Consider the following 20575-nt stretch of genomic DNA (forward strand, 5'->3'; position numbering starts at 1 on the left):
TGAGACAGAGTCTCGCTCTGCCACCCAGGCCGGAGTACAGTGGCGCGATCTTGGCTCACTGCAATCTCTGCCTCCCAGGTTCAAGCGATTCTCATGCCTCAACCTCCCAAGTAGGTGGGATTACAGTTGCCCGCCACCATGCCCAGCTAATTTTTTGTATTTCTAATAGAGACGAGGTTTCACCATATTTGCCAGTATGGTCTCGAACTCCTGACTTCAAGTGATCCACCCGCCTCGGCCTCCCAAAAGTGTTGGGATTACAGGCGTGAGCCACCGTGACCAGCTAGGACACATATTCTTATACCATTTAGAGCCAAAATATTTTTATATTAGGATGAGGCCAGGCTCATAAGTAGTTGGGCTGTATAGTCGATCCAGTGTCCTCTGCCACTGGACTTGTAATATAGCTTATGGAGGAGCTTGGCTGTGACATGGATTCTGTAGAATGGGAGAGAGTTTATTAGGAGGAAGAGTAGGTATCAGTGTCTCACTTGGATTTAGGGGCAGTTATAGGCTGTGCAACCTGAAACAACACAGCCAGTGGTAAACTATGCTTGCAGAATGTGTATTGAATCTTACTGAAGTCAGAGACACTCTTTCCAGTTTCCTGTGAAATCTTAGCCAAAGTGGGACTTGATAGGTAAAGATTTTGAAGTTTTCGGAGCTTTGTATTTATTCCATAGGATTATGGTACAAGATGTAAAAGTGACTTTTGGCAGATTTAAGAGGATAAATCAGTTATATCTTTACTTCCTTGCTAGGGGTTTGTTCATGTAGGGCTTCAGTTACTCAAAGTGGGATTGTGGCCATATTCACTTTGTGTGTCGTTTAATGTTCACATTTGGCTTATTTGTGCCTATATTATCTGTAATAGAAACTGGTAAATGCTTAGCCTGTGTGGGGTTGGTCTTGGCATTTTAATTAGCATTCGTGATACTTGAGTATTTCTTACCTGCCCGAACTACTATGGTTACATTGTTTTGTCACATAATTGAGTATAAAATAATGACACTTTCTTTTTAGTCCCAGAAATCCTGGATTAAAGGAGTATTTGACAAGAGAGAATGTAGCACAGTCATACCCAGCTCAAAAAATCCTCACAGGTAAAATTTTCAATTACATTCTTCTTTTAAAAGCAACACTACCTGGAGGACTGTTTATAGAAACTTAGAAATATGACTTGTTTAGAAGATTTGATTATATCTATAAAATTAGAATTTTAGAAATATGACTTGTTTAGAAGATTTGATTACATCTATAAAGTTAGAATTTTCAATGTTTATTTCTTTCACTTTATAAAAATAGTACATGATTATTGTAGAAAATCTGGGAAGAACAGGGACCTTGTTAATTTTTACCTTACTCTTACTCCAGTGTCTGTGACAGTGCCTGCCACATAGTAGGCTCTTGATAAACATCTGTGTTTTTTTTTTTTTCCATTTTTTTGAGATGAAGTCTCGCTCTTGTCCCCCAGGCTGGAGTGCAATGGCTCAATCTCAGCTCCCTGCAACCTCCACCTCCCGGGTTCAAGCAATTCTCCTGCCTCAGCCTCCCGAGTAGCTGGGATTACAAGTGCCTGCCACCATGCCTGGCTAAGTTTTGTATTTTTAGTAGATGGGGTTTCACCATGTTAGCCAGGATGGTCTTGATCTCCTGACCTTGTGATCCACCCACCTCGGCCTCCCAAAGTGCTAGGATTACAGGCATGAGCCACTGCACCCGGTGATAAATATCCGTTTAAGGAATTTAATGAAGTATAAAGAAGTTTTTCTCAATGCCGTCACTGTTAATATTGTCGTGGATTTTATTCTACTTGATGCTTCTGTTCCTCTTGATGGGGGTATAGACGTTACAGAAATATCTAGTGTTACATCCGTTTCACTGGGTTGGAATCAATAATTTACATTTTCTGACTACTGAATATTCCAAATATTGTGAGTGTTTCTTATCCCCAACTAAAGTATCTGTGGAAAATAGTGACTGGTATATTTCATTACACTGTGCCCAGATTAGACAAACAGGTAATTTCAGTTCCATTTTCCTTCCATAGACTTTATTTTTATGGAATGCTTTATGAATTTGCATGTCATCCTTGAGCAGGGGCCATGCTAATCTTCTCTGTATCATTCCAATTTTAGTATGTGTGCTGCCGAAGCGAGCGCCCGTAGGCTTTTGGATTGAGCAGATAATCGGCAGCAGATGGAATAATTTGAGTTTGACTACTGAGTTCTTGACAACGCTTTGGAAGCTCTACTTGTAGAACGAAGGTCAAAAAAGCAACTAGTGAAAGATAGGGGAAGAAAGGGCTATGGAAAATTCCTCTGGGTAATCAGGTCTGTGAAATTAAGATTGACATTGCCCTTGGAAAAATAAATTAAAAGGAAAATAGAAGAGTAATATTTTAAGTAAGGGAACCACTCTATTTTTAGATATTTTTGAGCATTTGTCCTTTTATTCCTTTAAGGTTTAGAACTCATAACTATGTGCTTATCAAGGGTAGCATGGTAAGGTTTTTGAAATTCTAGTTCTTTGGAGATGACTGAAATAGTTTTCCTTGCCTTTGTTAAATATTTACTAGTCCCACCCTTACTGAATTACCTATGATTTGTAAGTCTTGTGATTGGAAATTCTCATTTTACCTGCTTAAAAAAAGTTTATAGTATGCCAAGATAACCTTGTTTTTCTCCTTCATCTTTTATGACATCGTGTGGTGGTGACTGGAATGCAAATTGATTCAGGTGGTTCATTTTGTGTCTGTGAATAAAAAAATCATTTTCACAATAATCTTGAATCTCAAAAAAAGTGATGAAATTACTCTTTTACTAGCCCATAGACTGAAGAAGAATATCAATGATTGTTAATTCCACGAATGTTCTAAGGCATGGTATACTTTAGCAAGTGAAAAAACAGTCTCTATATTGTAGGTTTGTAGATAAAAGTTAGTGGATGATTATGGCTATTTCTTCTATGCCAGCCTTTTTCTTAGATTCTAGTAAAATTCTCAGAATTGTAGCTTTTATGTGGTTTTCTTCATTACGGTGCACAGGAAGAGGGTGATAATTCATTTTTTAAAATATCGATAAAAGTTTCTTTCTTTTATTATTTTTGTAGCTCCCAATAAGAAACAAATGTGATACACTTGATTATAACATCTTTTTCCTTCTCATATTCAATTTACTGTTGAAAGAAAGCTTCTGAGAAAAGGCATTCCGGAAAGGCTGGGACAGGAAGAAATAAAAGTCCTGAATATTAGTTTCTGAATAACTTAGAGCAACCCTTATTTTATGAACATTACCTTTTCTTCCTTTTTTTTTTTTTTTTTTTAATTTTGAGACGGAGTCTCACTCAGTCGCCCAGGCTGGAGTGCAGTGGCGCGATCTCGGCTCACTGCAAGCTCCACCTCCCGGGTTCACACCATTCTCCTGCCTCAGCCTCCTGAGTAGCTGGGACTACAGGCGCCCGCCACTGCGCCCGGCTAATTTTTTGTATTTTTAGTAGAGACGGGGTTTCACCGTGGTCTCGATCTCCTGACCTTGTGATCTGCCCGCCTCGGCCTCCCAAAGTGCTGGGATTACAGGTGTGAGCCACCGCACCCGGCCTCTTCCATTATTTTAACTAGAATTCCCTGTTAATACTTCTTCTCACACACACACACACACACACATTTTGAGACAAGATCTTGCTGTGTCCCCCACGTTGCAGTGCAGTGGCATGACCTTGGCTTACTGAAGCCTCAACCTCCAGGACTCAAGCAATCCTCCCACCTTAGCCTCCCCAGTAGCTGGGATCACAGGCACACATCAGCACACAGGGCTAATTTTTTGAATTTTTTTATAAGAGTCAAGGTCTTATTATGTTGCCCAGGCTGGTCTTGGACTCCTGAACTCAAGCAATCCTCCCACCTCAGCCTCCCAAAGTGCTGGGATTACAGGCATAAGCCACTGTGCCTGGCCCAAAAATATAATTGATGACCACAGTGCTAACCCCTAAATCCATAAGGTTCTTCTGAATCATAAAAAAGAAAGATAAAGGATTATTTATAATGATACCAAATGTCCCTTATTTGATAGTGCTTTATGGTTTTAAAGTGGTTTACATATATATATTGTCTTGATTCTCAAGAAATCTGTGTTATCTTCATAGTTTAATAATAATAATAGCTACCATTATTGTACACACTGTCTACCAGGTACCATTAGACACATTACATATTATTATCTGAGATTTAAATTGAGGTATTTTGGTTCTAAACTGAATGTTGTATTAATTAGATCATAGTTGCTGCAGTAATTATATGTGGTAAATGCCATAATGGAATATTTGGAACATGATATATGAATTTCAGCAAACCTTGTTTTATAGATCATGCAAAAGAATAGATATTTACTGTACAAGCATTAAATGTGTTTTCAAATACACCAACAAACTAACAGAGGTTTTATTTCTTTAATTTAGGTGTACTCCAGCATGCCAGTTCTGCCAGAATTTAATCAGGTAAGACTTAGATAAGCAAGATTACTTTTAGCTTTTAGGCATCCTATTTAAAATTCACTGGGACAGTTTCCTCATATCTTGAATGGACTCAGTAAATGGTGCATACGATTTACCTTTCCAAGGGAAGTTTTAAAAAGATGTTTTTGATGGAGAGTGTGTATTCAAACGTAATAGACTACTTGAATTACTGAGACATGTAAATTGGCTAAGGCCCTTCGACAAGAATTTCTACTTGTAAAGCATTGGAAACACTTGTAAAGCATTACATTTTAGTTTTATGATCACGTTTGGATAATGAAGATGCTGCATGCACATACGGGACTATAATTGATGTATGACTTGCAGGTGCTGTGTATGCATACTAAGCTTATGGACAAAAACAGCTCTTTAGTGCAATATAAATTTTAACAGTGATTTGCATTTTAAACTACGTGACCGTTTTTACCTTTCTCTTTTGTAAGTGGAAGGAAATGAAATTTTCTTAATTTTGATCATAGCCTGAAGTTTATATAATGGATTGAACCAAAGTTAAATTTATTCTTGGAAAAAAACATTTGGGGCTAGGCACGGTCACTCACACCTGTAATTCCAGGATTTTGGGAGGCCAAGGAGGGTGGACTGCTTGAGGTCTGATTTGAGACCAGTTTGGACAACATGGTAAAACCCTGTCTTGACATACAAAAGCAAAAACAAAACCCAAAAAATTGTAGCGGGACGTGTTGGTGTATGCCTGTAGATCCAGCTATTTGGAAGGCTGAGGTGAGAGGATTGCTTGAACTTGGGAGGTCAAGGCTGCAGTGAGCTGTCGTTATGCCACTGCACCAGCCTGGGTGGCAGAGTGAGACCCTGTCTCAGAAAAAAAAAAAAAATAAAATAATAAAATAAAAAATTGGAATCGTCAGTTTAGCAAATCATGGGGAGAGGAAACCAGCATCCACAGATATGGAACAAGAAGGAGAAGGAGGAGGTTGCTGGAAGAAGAATTTCTACTTGGCTGACCTCTCACTTTTTCTTCAATTTTTTTTTTCCTTTTAGTAATTATTTCAAATTTTGCTATTAGATTGGTGCAAACGTAATTGTGGTGTTTGCTATTGAAAGTAATGGTGAACGCTGGATGCGGTGGCTCACACCTGTAATCCCAGCACTTTGGGAGACCCAGGCGAGTGGATCACGAGGTCAGAAGATCGAGACCATCCTGGCTAACACGGTGAAACCCCATCTCTACTGAAAATACAAAAAATTAGCTGGGCGTGGTGGCGAGTGCCTGTAGTCCCAGCTAGTCAGGAGGCTGAGACAGGAGGATGGCGTGAACCCGGGAGGCGGAGCTTTCAGTGAGCCGAGATTGTGCCACTGCACTCCAGAGGGAGACTCTGTCTCAAAAAAAAAAAAAAAAAAAAAAAGGGGGGACCCCCTCTCCAAAAAAAAAAAAAAAAAAAAAAAAAGGGGGAGACGCCGTCTCAAAAAAAAAAAAAAAGAAAGAAAGTGATGGTGAAAGCCACAATTACTGTTGCACGAACCTAATAAAATGCAAAGCAAAATAAGGATATAATAAAAAGAAAAGACCTCATTTATTCTCCCCAGCTCCTACTGTATTCTTCAGAAACTCTCCTTGTCAATGTCCTACAAAACCTCAACCCCACAACCTTCAGAGATAACTAAATGTGAAAATACTGGAAAAGCATCCACTTTTATACCTCTCAGAAATTAAAAATAGTTACAAACTAGTCATTTTTGCACCTAGCTGAGACTAGTTTTATTTTTTTTGATAGGGAGAGCCAAATGTCCTAATACGAGTTACTGAGCAGTCTCCCCTAGTCTCATTCATTTCTGGTGCTGTCTGTGTTATATACCACATTTCTGTCTGTCTATGGCTTTGTTTCTGAGCTTTCTTTTCAGTACTTTTGATCTACTTTTACACTTGTCAAATGCCGCTCTGTTTCATTGTTATAGTCTTGTAATATATGTCTTGATATCTGATAGGGCAAGTTTCCTATCCTTTATTTATCTTTTAAAAAATTGTTTTTACTTTTCAAAAGACTTTTATGCGTTTATACAAATTTTATTTTATTGAAAGAAAATTTTAACCAAGCATGGTGGGCACATGCCTATAGTCCTAGCTACTCAGGAGACTGAGGATGGGGGATAGCTTGAGCCAAGGAGTTCACATTCAGCCTGGGCAACACAGCAAGACCCTGTCTCAAAAAGAAAAAGAAAACATTTTATTGAAAATAGTATGTTTTAAAAGCAGTTCCACTACATTGGAATACTATCTTTAAAAAAAAAATTCTAATTTTTAAAGGCAAGGTCTTGCTGTGTTTCCCAGGCTGAAGTGCAGTGGTGCAATCATAGCTCATTGCAACCTCAAACTCTTGGGCTCAAGTGATCCCCACTCCTCAGCCTCCTGAGTAGCTACCTAACTCCTGGCAGGTACCACTGTGCCTGGCTGATGTTTTTTGTTTTTTATAGAGTTGGGTTCTTGCTATGTTGTCCAGGCTATTCTAGAACTCCTGGCCTTGAGCGATCCTCCTGCCTCAGCCTCCCAAAGTGCTGGGACCCACTGCACCTGGACTATATTGTAATGCTTTAAAATAATCCTAAATCTCCTTGTCAATAAGTGATTGTATTTTTTATATATGTGTGTATATATATATATATGTTTGTTTGTTTGTTTGTTTTTGGGTTTTTTTTATTTGAGACAGAGTCTAGCTCTGTCGCCCAAGCTGGAGTGCAGTGGTGCAATCTTGGCTCACCACAACCTCTGCCTCCCAGGTTCAAGCGATTCTCGTGCCTCAGCCTCCCAAGTAGCTGGGATTACAGGCGCACGCCACCACGCCTGGCTAATTTTTTGTATTTTTAGCAGAGATGAGGTTTCACCATGTTGGCCAGGGTGATCTCAAACTCCTGACCTCAAGTGAGCTGCCTTCCTTGGCCTCCCAAAGTGCTGGGATTACAGGCATGAGCCACCGCACCTGGCTGACATAATATAAATTTTAGAATCACCTTGTCATGTTCCCTGAAAAATATTTTGAGATTTTGATGGTTTTTTTTCTTTCTTTTTAAATTTTACTTTTTGTTTTTAACATGGCTGTGAAATGCTCTGAGTGATGGGTATTTTACTGAATTTATAAAACAATTTGAGAGGGAATTAACTTTTTTTTTTTTTACCCCCCTCTTGGAATTGACATTTATATAAAGTGAGCTTTTAGTACTTGTTGGTGATATGTTCTTTGAGACTTCAAAAGTTGTAATTAAAGGGACAAACATAAATATATATTTTTTAATTTTGGAGATCTGTTTCTTCTATGGGACCTTGCTACAATTTAATGAACTGGGGGAAAAAAAAGAATAAAATGTCAACTCAAATCAAGTAGATAATTAGAATAGAAATATACTTAATCTGAAAGTTGGTTTGCACTAAAGAACTACCTTATAAAAGCATAATGAGTTCTCTCTCCAGATGTGGTTACCTCAATTTATGTTCTGCGGGGAAAAAGCCAGGCAGATGAATCATTATTTGTCTTGTATTTGAATAGATGCTGCTTCATTTTGAAGGGTGACCCTTGTCCCAAAAGATGGTCGGATGACACCATTCTAACTAGTAGATCCTGATTATGTATATGCTGTACTTTTGTGATTACTGTGCCTCCCTTTACGTTAAGAACCTTTCCATATGGAACCCCAATATTCTTACTTTGACTTTTTGTTTTGTTTTGTTTTGTTTTTTGAGACGAAGTTTCGCTCTTGTTACCCAGGCTGAAGTACAATGGTGCGATCTCTGCTCACGGCAACCTCTGCCTCCTAGGTTCAAGCAATTCTCCTGCCTCCCCCTCCCAAGAAGCTGGCATTACAGGCACGTGCCATAACACCTGGATGATTTTTGTATTTTTAGTGGAGACAGGGTTTTACCATGTTGGCCAGGCTGGTCTCGAACTCCTGACCTCATGTGATCCACCCATCTCAGCCTCCCAAAGTGGGGAGATTACAGGCGTGAGCCACCACGCCTGGCCTTACGCTGGTTTTTGCATATACCGAAGTTTTCATCACCTGTGCTTGTTCTGGTTTTCTTTTTTTTTGACACGGAGTCTCCCTCTGTCGCCCAGGCTGGAGGGCAGTGACCCAATCTCGCCTCACTATAACTTCGCCTCCCGGGTTCAAGTGATTCTCGTGCTTCAGCCTTGTGAGTAACTGGGATTACAGGCACGTGCCACCACGCCCAGCTAATTTTTGTATTTTTAGTAGAGATGGGGTTTCACCATGTTGGCCAGGCTGGTCTCGAACTCCTGACCTCATGTGATCCACCCATCTCAGCCTCCCAAAGTGGGGAGATTACAGGCGTGAGCCACCACGCCTGGCCTTACGCTGGTTTTTGCATATACCGAAGTTTTCATCACCTGTGCTTGTTCTGGTTTTCTTTTTTTTTGACACGGAGTCTCCCTCTGTCGCCCAGGCTGGAGGGCAGTGACCCAATCTCGCCTCACTATAACTTCGCCTCCCGGGTTCAAGTGATTCTCGTGCTTCAGCCTTGTGAGTAACTGGGATTACAGGCACGTGCCACCACGCCCAGCTGATTTTTGTATTTTTAGTAGAGATGGGGTTTCACCATGTTGTCCAGGCTGGTCTAGAATGCCTGACCTCAAGTGATCTGCCTGCCTCGGCCTCCCAAAGTGCTGGCATTATAGAACTGCGCCCAGCCCTGTTCTAGTTCTCTGAAGAGACTGTAAGTTGTAGACACTTCTGTTTCCCCTGTAACTTCTCACCATGTGCTACCTGACATGCTGCTCAGTACAGTAGCTGCACAATAAGTATCCTAAGCCCACTGATCAGCTCTTTCAGAGCAGGGTCCTGCTCAGTGAGCATTGCTACAGGTTCTCAGTCACACAATGAAAGGAAAGGAAAGGCATTAGAGACCACCTTGTCCAACCAATGCTTACATTACTGCAGTTGAAGAAATAGAGGCTTTGGGAGAGTAGAGATTAGCACGGCGTTGGCCATTTCCTGGTCCAGTGCTTTTGCTCCAGGACACATCGCTTCCTAGATGCTTCCTGTTTATGGTCTAGCTGCCTGCGCTTCAGCTCTTGTTTATGGGTACCCCTGCTTGTCAGGTACAACCCACTGTTCTATATATAACTAGAATTTTAGTCATCTAGAGCTGCCGTAACAAGCTAGATGGTTTAAACAACAGAAATGAATTTTTCACAGTTCTGGAGGGCAGAAATCCAAGACCAGGTTGTTTGCAGGGTTGATTTCTCTTGTGGTCTCTCCTTGGCTTGCAGATGGCCACCTTCTTACTGTGTCTTCAGATGGTTTTTCTCTGTGTGCACACATCCTTGGGATCTCTCCCTCTTCTAAGGACATCATTCCTATCAAATTAGTCCTCCACCTTTATGACTTAATTTAACTTAACTTTTTTTTTTTTTTGAGATGAAGTCTCACTCTTATTGCCCAGGCTGGAGTGCAATGGTGCGATCTCAGTTCACTGCAACCTCCACCTCCTGGGTTCAAGCGATTCTCCCGTGTTAGCCTCCCGAGTAGCTGGGATTACAGGCACCTGCCACCACACCTGGCTAATTTTTTGTATTTTGAGTAGAGATGAGGTTTCACCATGTTGGCCAGGCTGATCTAAAACTCCTGACCTCAGGTGATCTGCCCCCCTGGGCCTCCCAAAGTGCTGGGATGAAAGGCGTGAGACACCACGCCCTGCTGAATTTAACTTAATTTAACTTTAAGGAGGTAATTAATACAGTCACATTGGGGTCAGGGCTTCAGCATATGAATTTTGTTGGAACACAATTCAGTCCATAACAGCTAGCCACATTTCTCCACCTTGTACTCAAATGTATTTGTCTCTGTCGTCTCTTTGGAACAGTTTGGAAATTGAGCTCTGGCCCTGTCTAGATTTCTTTACGTTTTTTTCTTCTCACTGGATATATTTGTTATCAGATAAGCAGATATATAGAAGTTAAATATAACATTTACTAATGTATACTGCACCTTACGTAGTTTATGCAATTAATTGTGCATCAGAATATAGACACTGAAATTTAGAATGAAAGGCTGTCAAGAAGAATACTGACTCTTTCAGGTGAGGCAATGCAGGCACTATCATCCAGCTGGAGGCAGGGCAGTTGGGGAAAACTGTGGACCAGGATGCGATTTTTAATTAAAGAAGGTTTAGAAATTTGAAAGGAGTAGTCCCCCCTTTTCTGCCATTTTACTTTCCATTGTTTCAGTTTCTCATGGGCCAAAAATATTAAATAGAAAATCCCAGAAAAAACTATTTATAGGTTTAAAATTGGGTGCCATTCTGAGTGGCCTGATAAAATCTCTTGCCATTTGCTTTGTCCAACCTAGGACATGAATCATTCCTTTGTCCGGCCTAGCCATGCTACAGACGCTCCCCACCTGTTAGTGGCTTAGTAGCTGTCAGGGTTATCAGGTTGACTATCTTGGTGTTGCAGTACTTGGATCCAAGTAACCCTTCATAATGGCTCCAAAGTGCAAGAATAGTGATGCAGGCAATTTGGATGTGCCAAAGAGCCATAAAGTGCGTTCTTTAAGTGAAAAGGTGAAAGTTCTCAGCTTAATAAGGTAAGAATAAAAGTTAGCTGAAGCTGCTAATATCTGTGGTACGAACCCATCTTCTATCCATGAAATTGTGAAGAAGGAAAAAGAAATTCATGCTAGTTTTACTGCTGTACCTTCAGCTGCAAAATTATGGCCACAGGGCCATAATTTTGATAAGTGCTTAGTTAAAATGAAACAGTTGTTGCATTTGTGGGTGGAAGACGTGAACAGAAACCTGTTCTGATTGACAGCAATTAGGTTTGGTACTATCTGAGGTTTTGGGCACCCACTGGAGGTCTTGGAACATATACCCTGAAGATAAGGGGGAACTACTACTACGTGTATATTTTTTCTTGAGACTGGCTTCATAACTGTATTATTTATCTATTTTTCAGAATTCCTGAGTGTAGGCTTCATAACTTTAATCAGAGACACAAAGTTATTTGTGGCCCTTAAAATCAAGAATGACAATGGTTTAGAGTATACTTTGTCTTTGACTACATATATATATGACTATATATATATATATGACTATATATATATATATATATACACACACATATTTAAAGCCAGTCAAATTTAGCAGTGGGGGATTGTATACCAACTTTAGTGACACTAATGTTAGTAAGTTCTGATAATCTACTACCATCAGACCAGCCTACCTTTGACAATATTGAATGCAAATTAACATCTTAAAATAATGATTAAAAATTCCAGCACTTTGAGAGACTGAGGCGAAAGGACTGCTGGAGCCCAGGAGTTCAACGCCAGCTTGGGCAACATGGCAGAACCCCAAATTAGCCAGATGTGATAGTCCGTGCCTGTAATTCCAGCTGCACGGGATGCTGAGGTGGAAGGATTGATTGAGCATGGGAAGTCGAGCCTGCAGTGAGCCGTGGTCACACCACTGCACTCCAGCCTGGGTGACGGAGTAAGAACTTATCTCAAACTAAAAAGTAAAAATTTTAAAAAGCGAGAATGTTAAAACATAATAATTTTTAAAAACTGTTTTACAAAAGAAATGTGTCCTTGCTAATACTTGACATTGTCAGCCATTTTTGGTTAAAACTTGATGGTGGGTACATAGTAGCACCTAATCGTGAAAAGACCATTGTTAACTTGCAGAACACCTCATCTGTATACTCAAGGTAGGAAAGGAATAATGTCGTGGTAGATTAGTGCATGGAGCCACGTGTGGTTTGTAGACTCATAGGATTGATGACTAGGTTTTTTGGAACTTGTAAACAAACCCAGGTCTGAAGATTTTAATAGATGAAGGTAACTTCTTAAAAGTGTGCATTTTAGAAAAATATTGTAAAATAGCCAGGAGTGGTGGCTTACGACTGTAATCCCAGCACTTTGGAAGGCCGAAGTGGGTAGATCACCTGAGGTCAGCAGTTCAAGACCACCTGGGCAACCTGGTGAAACCTCGTCTCTACTAAAAATGCAAAAAAGTTATCCGGGCGTGGTGACACACCCCTGTAATCCTAGCTACTTTGGAGGCTGAGGCAGGAGAATTGCTTGAATCCAGGAGGTGGAGGGGGCAGTGAGCAGAGATCATGCCACTAAACTTGAGCCTGGGCAACAGAGTGAGACTCTGTCTCAAAAAAAAAAAAAAAAAAAAAATCAATAAGAAAAATGTTTTCAGTTTTTAAAGTTCCTGCTATACCTATCTAATTCTCATTTAAAAATTTGTCACTGAAGTTCATACCAGAAAATAATGTAACTATTTTAAATGAGAATTAGATAGGTATAGCAAGAACTTTAAAATAATATAATAGGGCCCTTCTTGCAAAGGAGGTACATAAATTTAGAAATACAAATTTCACTTTAAGAAGAGAATGAACTTTAATTATAGGGAAAAAAAAGAAGCAAACAATTTGCCCCTTAAATGTCTATTCATATACTGGGCCATAAATTGACTTGTTTGTATTGACAAGAAATCTAAAGAAAACAGAAATTTAATATCCAGGCAGCTAAGCAGAATCAACTTATCTGTTGATTGATTAATCAAGGTGAGGTGAAAGTCACAGTAGGAACTGTACTCAATTCTTTATAATAAATGACAAATGTTTTCTGCTTCTCGATATTCATTTTGAAGAGATAAGAACTCTCTTGATGTCAAATTGATTTCCTAGAGAGGCTCTTTTTATTTATTTTTTACGTAAATTTTTTTTTAAATCATCCATCCCAAAATGTCAGAGAGGCTCTTTTTACTCATCTAAATTATAAGTCTTTCCCTCTATATTTGTATTTTTGTTAGTTTTATTCAACGTGTTGTAGATAATGCATAAAATGATAAATTATTTTTACTTTTTGTTTTGTTTGAGACAGAGTCTGACTTTGTTGCCCAGGCTGGAGTACAGTGACGTAATCTCAGGTCACTGCAGCCTCTGCCTCCCAGTCTCAAGTGATTTTCCTGCCTCCCTAGTAGGTGAGATTACAGACTTGTGCCACCACGCGGGGCTAATTTTTATATTTTTTGTAGAGACAGGGTTTTGCTGTGTTGCCCAGGCTGGTCATGAACTCTTGGCCTCAAGCGATCCTCCCACCTTGCCCTCCCAACATGCTGGAATTACAGGCATGAGCCACTACACTTGGCCTGTTTATCTTTTTGCGATTGACTTCTTTTAATTAGCATAATGTCTTCAAGGTTTTTCCATGTTATAGCATATATCAGTATTTTCTTCCTTTTTAAGACTGAATCATATACCGTGGTATTTATATACCACATTTGTTTGTCCACTCCTCCACTGATGGACATTTGTGTTGCTTCCACTTTGTGGATATTCAGAATAATGCTGCTGTGAACATGAGCATGCAAGAGATTTTTAGTACAGGCATATACCTCACGTGTGTTACTTCATTGTGCTTTACTGATACTGCATTTTGTATAATGTGGAGGTTTGTGGGAACCTTGCATTGAGCAAGTCTATCAGTGCCATTTTTCCAATGGCACATGCTAATTTCTTGTCTTTGCATCACATTTTAATAATTCTTGCAATGTTTCAAACTTCTTCATCTTATCATTATTGTATCTGTTATGACAATCTTTAATCGGTGATCTTTGATGTCACTATTATAATTGTTTTGGAGTCTCATATAAGATGGGGCAAACAATTAGATAAATGTTATATATGTTCTGACTATTCCACTGACCGATCCTGTCTCTCTCCCTCTCCTTGTGCCTCTCTCTACCTTGAGATGCCACAATGTTGAAATTAGGCCAATTAATAATACTATAATGGCCACTTAGTGAAACAAAATGAAATAAAGAGTCTCGCATATCTCAGTTTAAATCAAAAGCTAGAAATAATTAAGCTTAGTGAGGAAGGCATGTTGAAAGCTGAGATAGGCTGAAAGCTAGGTCCTTTGTGCCAAACAATTAGCCAAGTTGTGAATGCAAAGGAAAGGTGCTTGATGGAAACTATAAGTGCTACTCCAGTGAACGCACAGATGATAAGAAAAGAAACAGCTTTATTGCTGATGTGAAGAAAATTTGAGTGGTCTGGATAGAAGATCAAACCAGCCACACCATTCCCCTAAATGAAAGACTAATCCAGAGCAAGGTCCTAACTCTTTTCAATTCTATCAAGTCTGAGAGAGGTGAGAAAGCTTCAAAAGAAAAGTTTGAACCTAGCAGATGTTGCTTCATGAGGTTTAAAGAAAAAAGCAGTCTCCGTAATATAAAAGTTCAGGGTGAAGCAATAAATGCTAACAGAGGAGCTGCAGCAAGTTATTTAGATGATCTAGCTAAGATTGTTGATGAGGTACCTACACTAAACAAAGATGTTCAATGTAGACAAACAGCCTTATGTTGGAAGAAGATGCCATCTAAGACTTTCATAGCTAGAGAGAAGTCAATGTCTGGCTTCAAAGCTTCAAAGCTTCAAAGGACAGGCTGACTCTCTTGTTAGGAGAGAGTTGGAGGTTTGTAGGAACCTTGGATCGATCAAGTCTATCAGCACCAGTGCTGGTGACTTTGTGTTAAAGCTAGCCCTCATTTACCATGCCAAAATTTTAGGTCCCTTAATAATTACGCTGAATTTACTCTACTTGTGCTCTATAAATGGAACAACAAAGCCTGATTGTCAGTACATTTGTTTTTAGTATGGTTTACTGAATATTTTAAGCCCACTGTTGAGATCTACTGCTTAAAAAAAAAAAAAAAAGATTCCTTTAAACATATTTCTGCTCATTGACCACACACCTGGTCACCCAAGAGCTCTTACGGAAATATTACAAGGAGATGAAGGTTGTTTTCATACCTGCTAACACAACACCCATTCTGCAGCCTATGGATCAAGAAATAATTTTCAATTTCAACTCTTATTATTTAAGAAATATATTTTGTATGGCTTTAGCTGCTATAGATAGTGATTCCTCTGATGGTTCCGGACAAAGTAAATTGAAAACCTTCTGGAAAGGATTCACCATTCTAGATGCCATTAAGAACATTCGTGATTCATGGGAGGAGGTCAAAATGCAACATTAATGAGAGTTTTGGAGAAGTTGATCCCAACTTTCATGGATGACTTTGAGAGATTCAAGACTTCAGTGGAGGAAGTCACTATAGAAGGTGCTGGAAATAGCAAGACATCTAGGATCAAAACTGGAGCTTGAAGGGTGTGACTGAATCTCATTAAAAAACTTGATTAGATGAGGAGTTGCTTCTTATGGATGAACAAAGAAAATGATTCATTGAAATGGAATCTACTGGTGAAGATTGACTGTTGTAGAAATGACAGCAAAGGATTTAGAATATGACATAAACCTAATTGATAAAACAGTGGCAGAGTTTGAGAGGATTGACTCCAGTTTTGAAATAAGTTCTACTGTGGGTAAAATGCTATCAAACAGCATCACATGCTACAGAGAAATCTTTTGTGAAAGAAAGAGTCAATCAATGTGGCAAACTTCATTGTTGTCTTATTTTAAGACATAGTGCCCCAGCCACCTTAACCTTCAGCAACCACCATTCTGATCAGTTAGCAACCACCAACATTGAGACAAGATCCTTCACCAGCACATAGATTACAACTCACTGAAGGCTCAGATGGTTGGTAGCATTTTTTAGCAATAAATTATTTTAATTAAGGTATGTACATTGTTTTTTAGACATAATGCTATTGAACACTTAATAGACTACAGTATAGTGTCAGCATAACTTCTATATGCACTGGGAAACCAAACTATTTGTGTGACCAGTTTTATTGCCATATTTACTTTATTGCAGTGGACTGGAACCAAACTTTCAATATCTCCAAGGTATTCCTGCGTTTAAAAAAAAATATTCCCCAAATTATCCTAATGTGCCGCCAAGGGAGAGACCCACTAATAGTGTTTCTAAACTTAGAAGACAGTCCTATGTTAGAAATCTAATATAAACCTTAATGTGAAGTTTTAAGAAAAACCATATGGCATCTATACATTACTTTAGAAAAAGATAGAAACATTGCATCTATTTTCTATTTTGAAGTTGAGTTTTTTTTGGTCTTGAATTTAAGGTGTTACTGTGGCCGACTGATTGGAGACCATGCTGGGATAGATTATTCCTGGACCATCTCAGCTGCCAAGGGTAAAGAAAGTGAACAATGGTCTGTTGAAAAGCACACAATGAAAAGTCCAACAGATACTTTTGGCACGATTAATTTCCAAGATGGAGAGCACACCTCCCATGCCAAGGTTTGCTAATAACCCAAATTTTTTTGCTGGTTTCTTTTTTTTGAGACGGAGTTTTGCTTTTGTCGCCCAGGCTGGAGTGCAATGGCGGGATCTTGGCTCACTGCAACCTCTGCCTCCCGGGTTCAAGCGATTCTCCTGCCTCAGCCTCCCGAGCAGCTGGGACTACAGGCACCCACCACCACAACCGGCTAATTTTGTAATTTTGGTAGAGATGGGGTTTCTACTAACAGGTTTCTGCCTGTTTGAAGTATTTCTGCCTTCACATTTTTCAATAACTGCACCATTCCTGATGTTCAGAAATTTTAATATTTTAATTTTGGAATAAAGGAATTATGTATCAAGAAGTTCACGCTGGGCACATTGACTCATGCCTGTAATCCCAGAACTCTGGGAGGCCAAGGCAGGTGGATCACCTGACGTCAGGAGTTTGAGACCAGCCTGGCCAACATGGCGAAAACCTGTCTCTACTAAAAAATACAAAATTTCGCTGGGTGTGGTGGCACGGGCCTGTAATCCCAGCTACTCAGGAGGCTGAGGCTGGAGAATCACTTGAACCTGGGAGGCGGAGGTTGCAGTGAGCTAAGATTGCACCACTGCACTCCAGCCTGGGTGACAGAGTGAGACTTCGTCTCAAAAAAAAAAAAAAAAAAAAAAAAGTAGTTCAAAGATGAATCGGAAATTGTTTTAAATTACTGTCACATTCTGGAGGATCATGTGTTAATTCCTATTTGCATGTGTGGAGATCTTTGCCTGTGGTTGTTTTTGTTTCATAATTCATGGTTTCTTATTATCCTTACTTCTTCCTATAAATCTGACTTACTCTTGCTGTTGGTTCACATAAGTTCGAGGGAGGCAAATTCATCTCAGTGTCATTTGAATGATCTGCATTTGCGGGAAGAAGGAAGCCAGCCATGCAATATAATCTTAGGTAAAATAAAAAATGATTCTAGGGCTACCTGCTGGCTTTGATTTCCCTCATCTTTTCTTTTGCTTACATAGACTATTAAAGAGATGACTATTTTGTGAAAAGTATTTTGGAATGAGAGTGTTTTCAGAGGAATAATGGTTAAAAGGTAAAATTTACAGTTTTAAGGGAATGATCAGAAGGTAAAATTTACAATAAATTAAATGTCCATGCTCTTGAATTTTAATTTAAATAGTGCAAATATGTGAAATGGTTAAGTAAATGGAAAGCCATAGCATTTATGAAAAATCCCATTTCACCTATTTGTTATAGCTTCTGATGAAAAGGTTTGCTGACACAGTGATTTTGGCCAGTTGTTTGAAGTATTTCTTTCTTTCTTTCTTTTTTTTTTTTTTCTGAGACAAAGTCCTGCTCTGTCACTTATGCTGGAGTGCAGTGGCGTGGAGTGAGTGATCTCAGCTCACTGCAACCTCCGCCTCCTGGGCTCAAGCAATTCTCCTGCCTCTGTCTGCCAGGTAGCTGGGATTACAGGCATGTGCCACCATGCCTGGCTAATTTTTTGTATTTTTAGTAGAAACGGGGTTTCACCATGTTGGCCAGGCTGATCTTGAACTCCTGACCTCAGGTGATCCACCCGCCTCGGCCTCCCAAAGTGCCGGAATTACAAGCATGAGCCACTGCACCCTGCCTGTTTGAAGTATTTCTGCCTCACCCCAGGTTCTCTGGAGAGCATTGGAGGGCCAGCCTTGAAAACCAGAGGAAGCTTTCCTACAGTGACCTGTAATTCCCAGAAGGAACTTAATGGGAGTGTGGGATCTTTTAAAAGTAAATATTTCCATTACCTGAAGATGAACTTTAAAGAGATCCCACATACTTCCTTTTAGATTTTGGCCATTTCAGTTGCCCTGCTGGGTGCTCATTGTTTCTGTGCCTGGCATGTCTTTTTTACAATGTTCTGTTCACCTACATGTGCTTTTCTTGCAGTATATTAGAACTTCTTATGATACAAAATTGGATCATCTGTTACATTTAATGTTGAAAGAGTGGAAAATGGAACTGCCCAAGCTGGTGATCTCAGTCCATGGGGGCATCCAGAACTTTACTATGCCCTCTAAATTTAAAGAGATTTTCAACCAAGGTTTGGTTAAAGCTGCAGAGACAACAGGAGCGTGGATAATAACTGAAGGCATCAATACAGGTAAAGCTCCCTCCCTCCCTTTCTCCCACCCTCCCTCCCTCCCTCCCTCTCTTCCACCTTCCCTTCCTCCCTCCCTCTTTCCCTCCTTTCTTTCTTTCTTTCTTTCGTTCGTTCTTAGTTTCTTTCTTTCTTTCTTTTCTTTCTCTCTCTCTTTCTTTCTCTTTTTCTTTCTCTCTCTCTTTCTTTCTTTTTCTTTCTCTCTCCCCTTCCTTCCTCCCTTCCTCCCTTCCTTCCTTCCTTCCTTCCTCCCTTCCTTCCTTCCTTCCTTCCTTTTTTCTTTCTTTCGTTCTTAGTTTCTTTCTTTCTTTCTTTTCTTTCTCTCTCTCTTTCTTTCTCTTTTTCTTTCTCTCTCTCTTTCTTTCTTTTTCTTTCTCTCTCCCCTTCCTTCCTCCCTTCCTCCCTTCCTTCCTTCCTTCCTTCCTCCCTTCCTTCCTTCCTTCCTTCCTTTTTTCTTTCTTTCTTCCTTCCTTCCTTCCTTTCTTTCTTCTCTCTTTTTTCTCCTAACTGTGAATCAGGTAGTGTGCCACATAATCTCTGCTCTGTAGTGCTCCTAGGATACGTGGGGCTGTGAGGAAGAAAGATCCTAGTGACTAGAAAATAAACCCAGAAGAATCATAGATTTTTCCTGGAATGTGTTTTTGCCATTGTCAGAATATACTATTTTAATGTAACTTCAGATAAACCTCTGGCAAAGAAAATAGTCTTTCCTGAGCTCCCAACTACAGTAAGGCTAGAAGGGACATGAATCCATGCAAGTGCATAGTGTGTGTAGGCCTGGACTTTCGCTAAACTCTTGTAATCATTGTCAGTTTCTCAGACTTGAGAAATCAGTGATGTGGGTAAAACTTGCATTGTGTGTTTTGGGCGTCAGTAAATACTTTTCTTTTTCTTTTTAACTACATGATTGCCAAAACACTCACCGTCTCAATCACTGACTCTTTTACACTCCTTGAAATCTGAAATTCAAGAACTTTATATGGTGGGCTCTGACCGTATTTCTTTGATTCAGTGTGTGTGAACTGTCCGCACGGAAGGACAACCTGGGGAGCTTTTAAAGTACTGATGTACAGGCTGTTCCCCAGATGAATTAGAGGCTTTTGTCCAGAGCTACTGAAGCATGTCAGCCAGGATTGAGAACTAGTGATTCCATAAACTCTTGTCTCTTACCAATTTGTTACTAACCTGTGGTTTTCTTTCTTTTTTTTTTTGAAATGAAGTCTCGCTCTTGTCACCCAGGCTGGAGTGCAATGATGCAATCTTGGCTCACTGTAACCTCCACCTCCCTGGTTCAAGTGATTTTCCCGCCTCAACCTCCCAAAGTGCCGGGATTACAGGCGCCTGTCACCATGCCCGGCTAATTTTTGTATTTGTAGTAGAGAAGCCATATTGGCCAGGCTGGCCTCGAACTCCTAACCTCAGGCAATCTGCCCACCTTGGCCTCCCAAACTGCTGGGGTTACAGGCGTGAGCCACCGTGTCCGGCCTAACCTGTGGTTTTCTATCTTCCCTTTACTTTTTTCTCTTTTGGTTTGGCATGCCCTGCCCAGTGTCTCCTATCAAATTTTGCTCATGTTTTAAGATCTACACAAGATGCCAACACACCCATGAAACAGCCTCCTGAATATCTCCACTAGAGCTACTCACTTTTGTCTTTAATGTCTACAGCATTTACTGCCTGTAGCACTTGTAGAATGTTGATATTTTGCCTTA

General features: G+C 39.9%; 1 protein-coding gene across 3 annotated transcripts in view; it reads left to right on the forward strand.

Annotated features, from left to right (window-relative positions):
• The window catches only part of TRPM6 (transient receptor potential cation channel, subfamily M, member 6), a 187959-nt gene that overhangs the window by 47850 nt on the left and 119534 nt on the right, over positions 1–20575 (forward strand). For all 3 annotated transcript variants that reach the window (XM_011968246.1, XM_011968247.1, XM_011968248.1), the window contains exons 2-5: positions 1024–1103; positions 4456–4494; positions 16566–16743; positions 18653–18866. In XM_011968246.1, the coding sequence (XP_011823636.1) occupies positions 1024–1103; positions 4456–4494; positions 16566–16743; positions 18653–18866 (511 nt within the window). The remainder of the gene's footprint in view (positions 1–1023; positions 1104–4455; positions 4495–16565; positions 16744–18652; positions 18867–20575) is intronic.

Source organism: Mandrillus leucophaeus, unplaced genomic scaffold, assembly GCF_000951045.1.
Source record: "Mandrillus leucophaeus isolate KB7577 unplaced genomic scaffold, Mleu.le_1.0 Scaffold833, whole genome shotgun sequence".
Taxonomy (NCBI): domain Eukaryota; kingdom Metazoa; phylum Chordata; class Mammalia; order Primates; family Cercopithecidae; genus Mandrillus; species Mandrillus leucophaeus.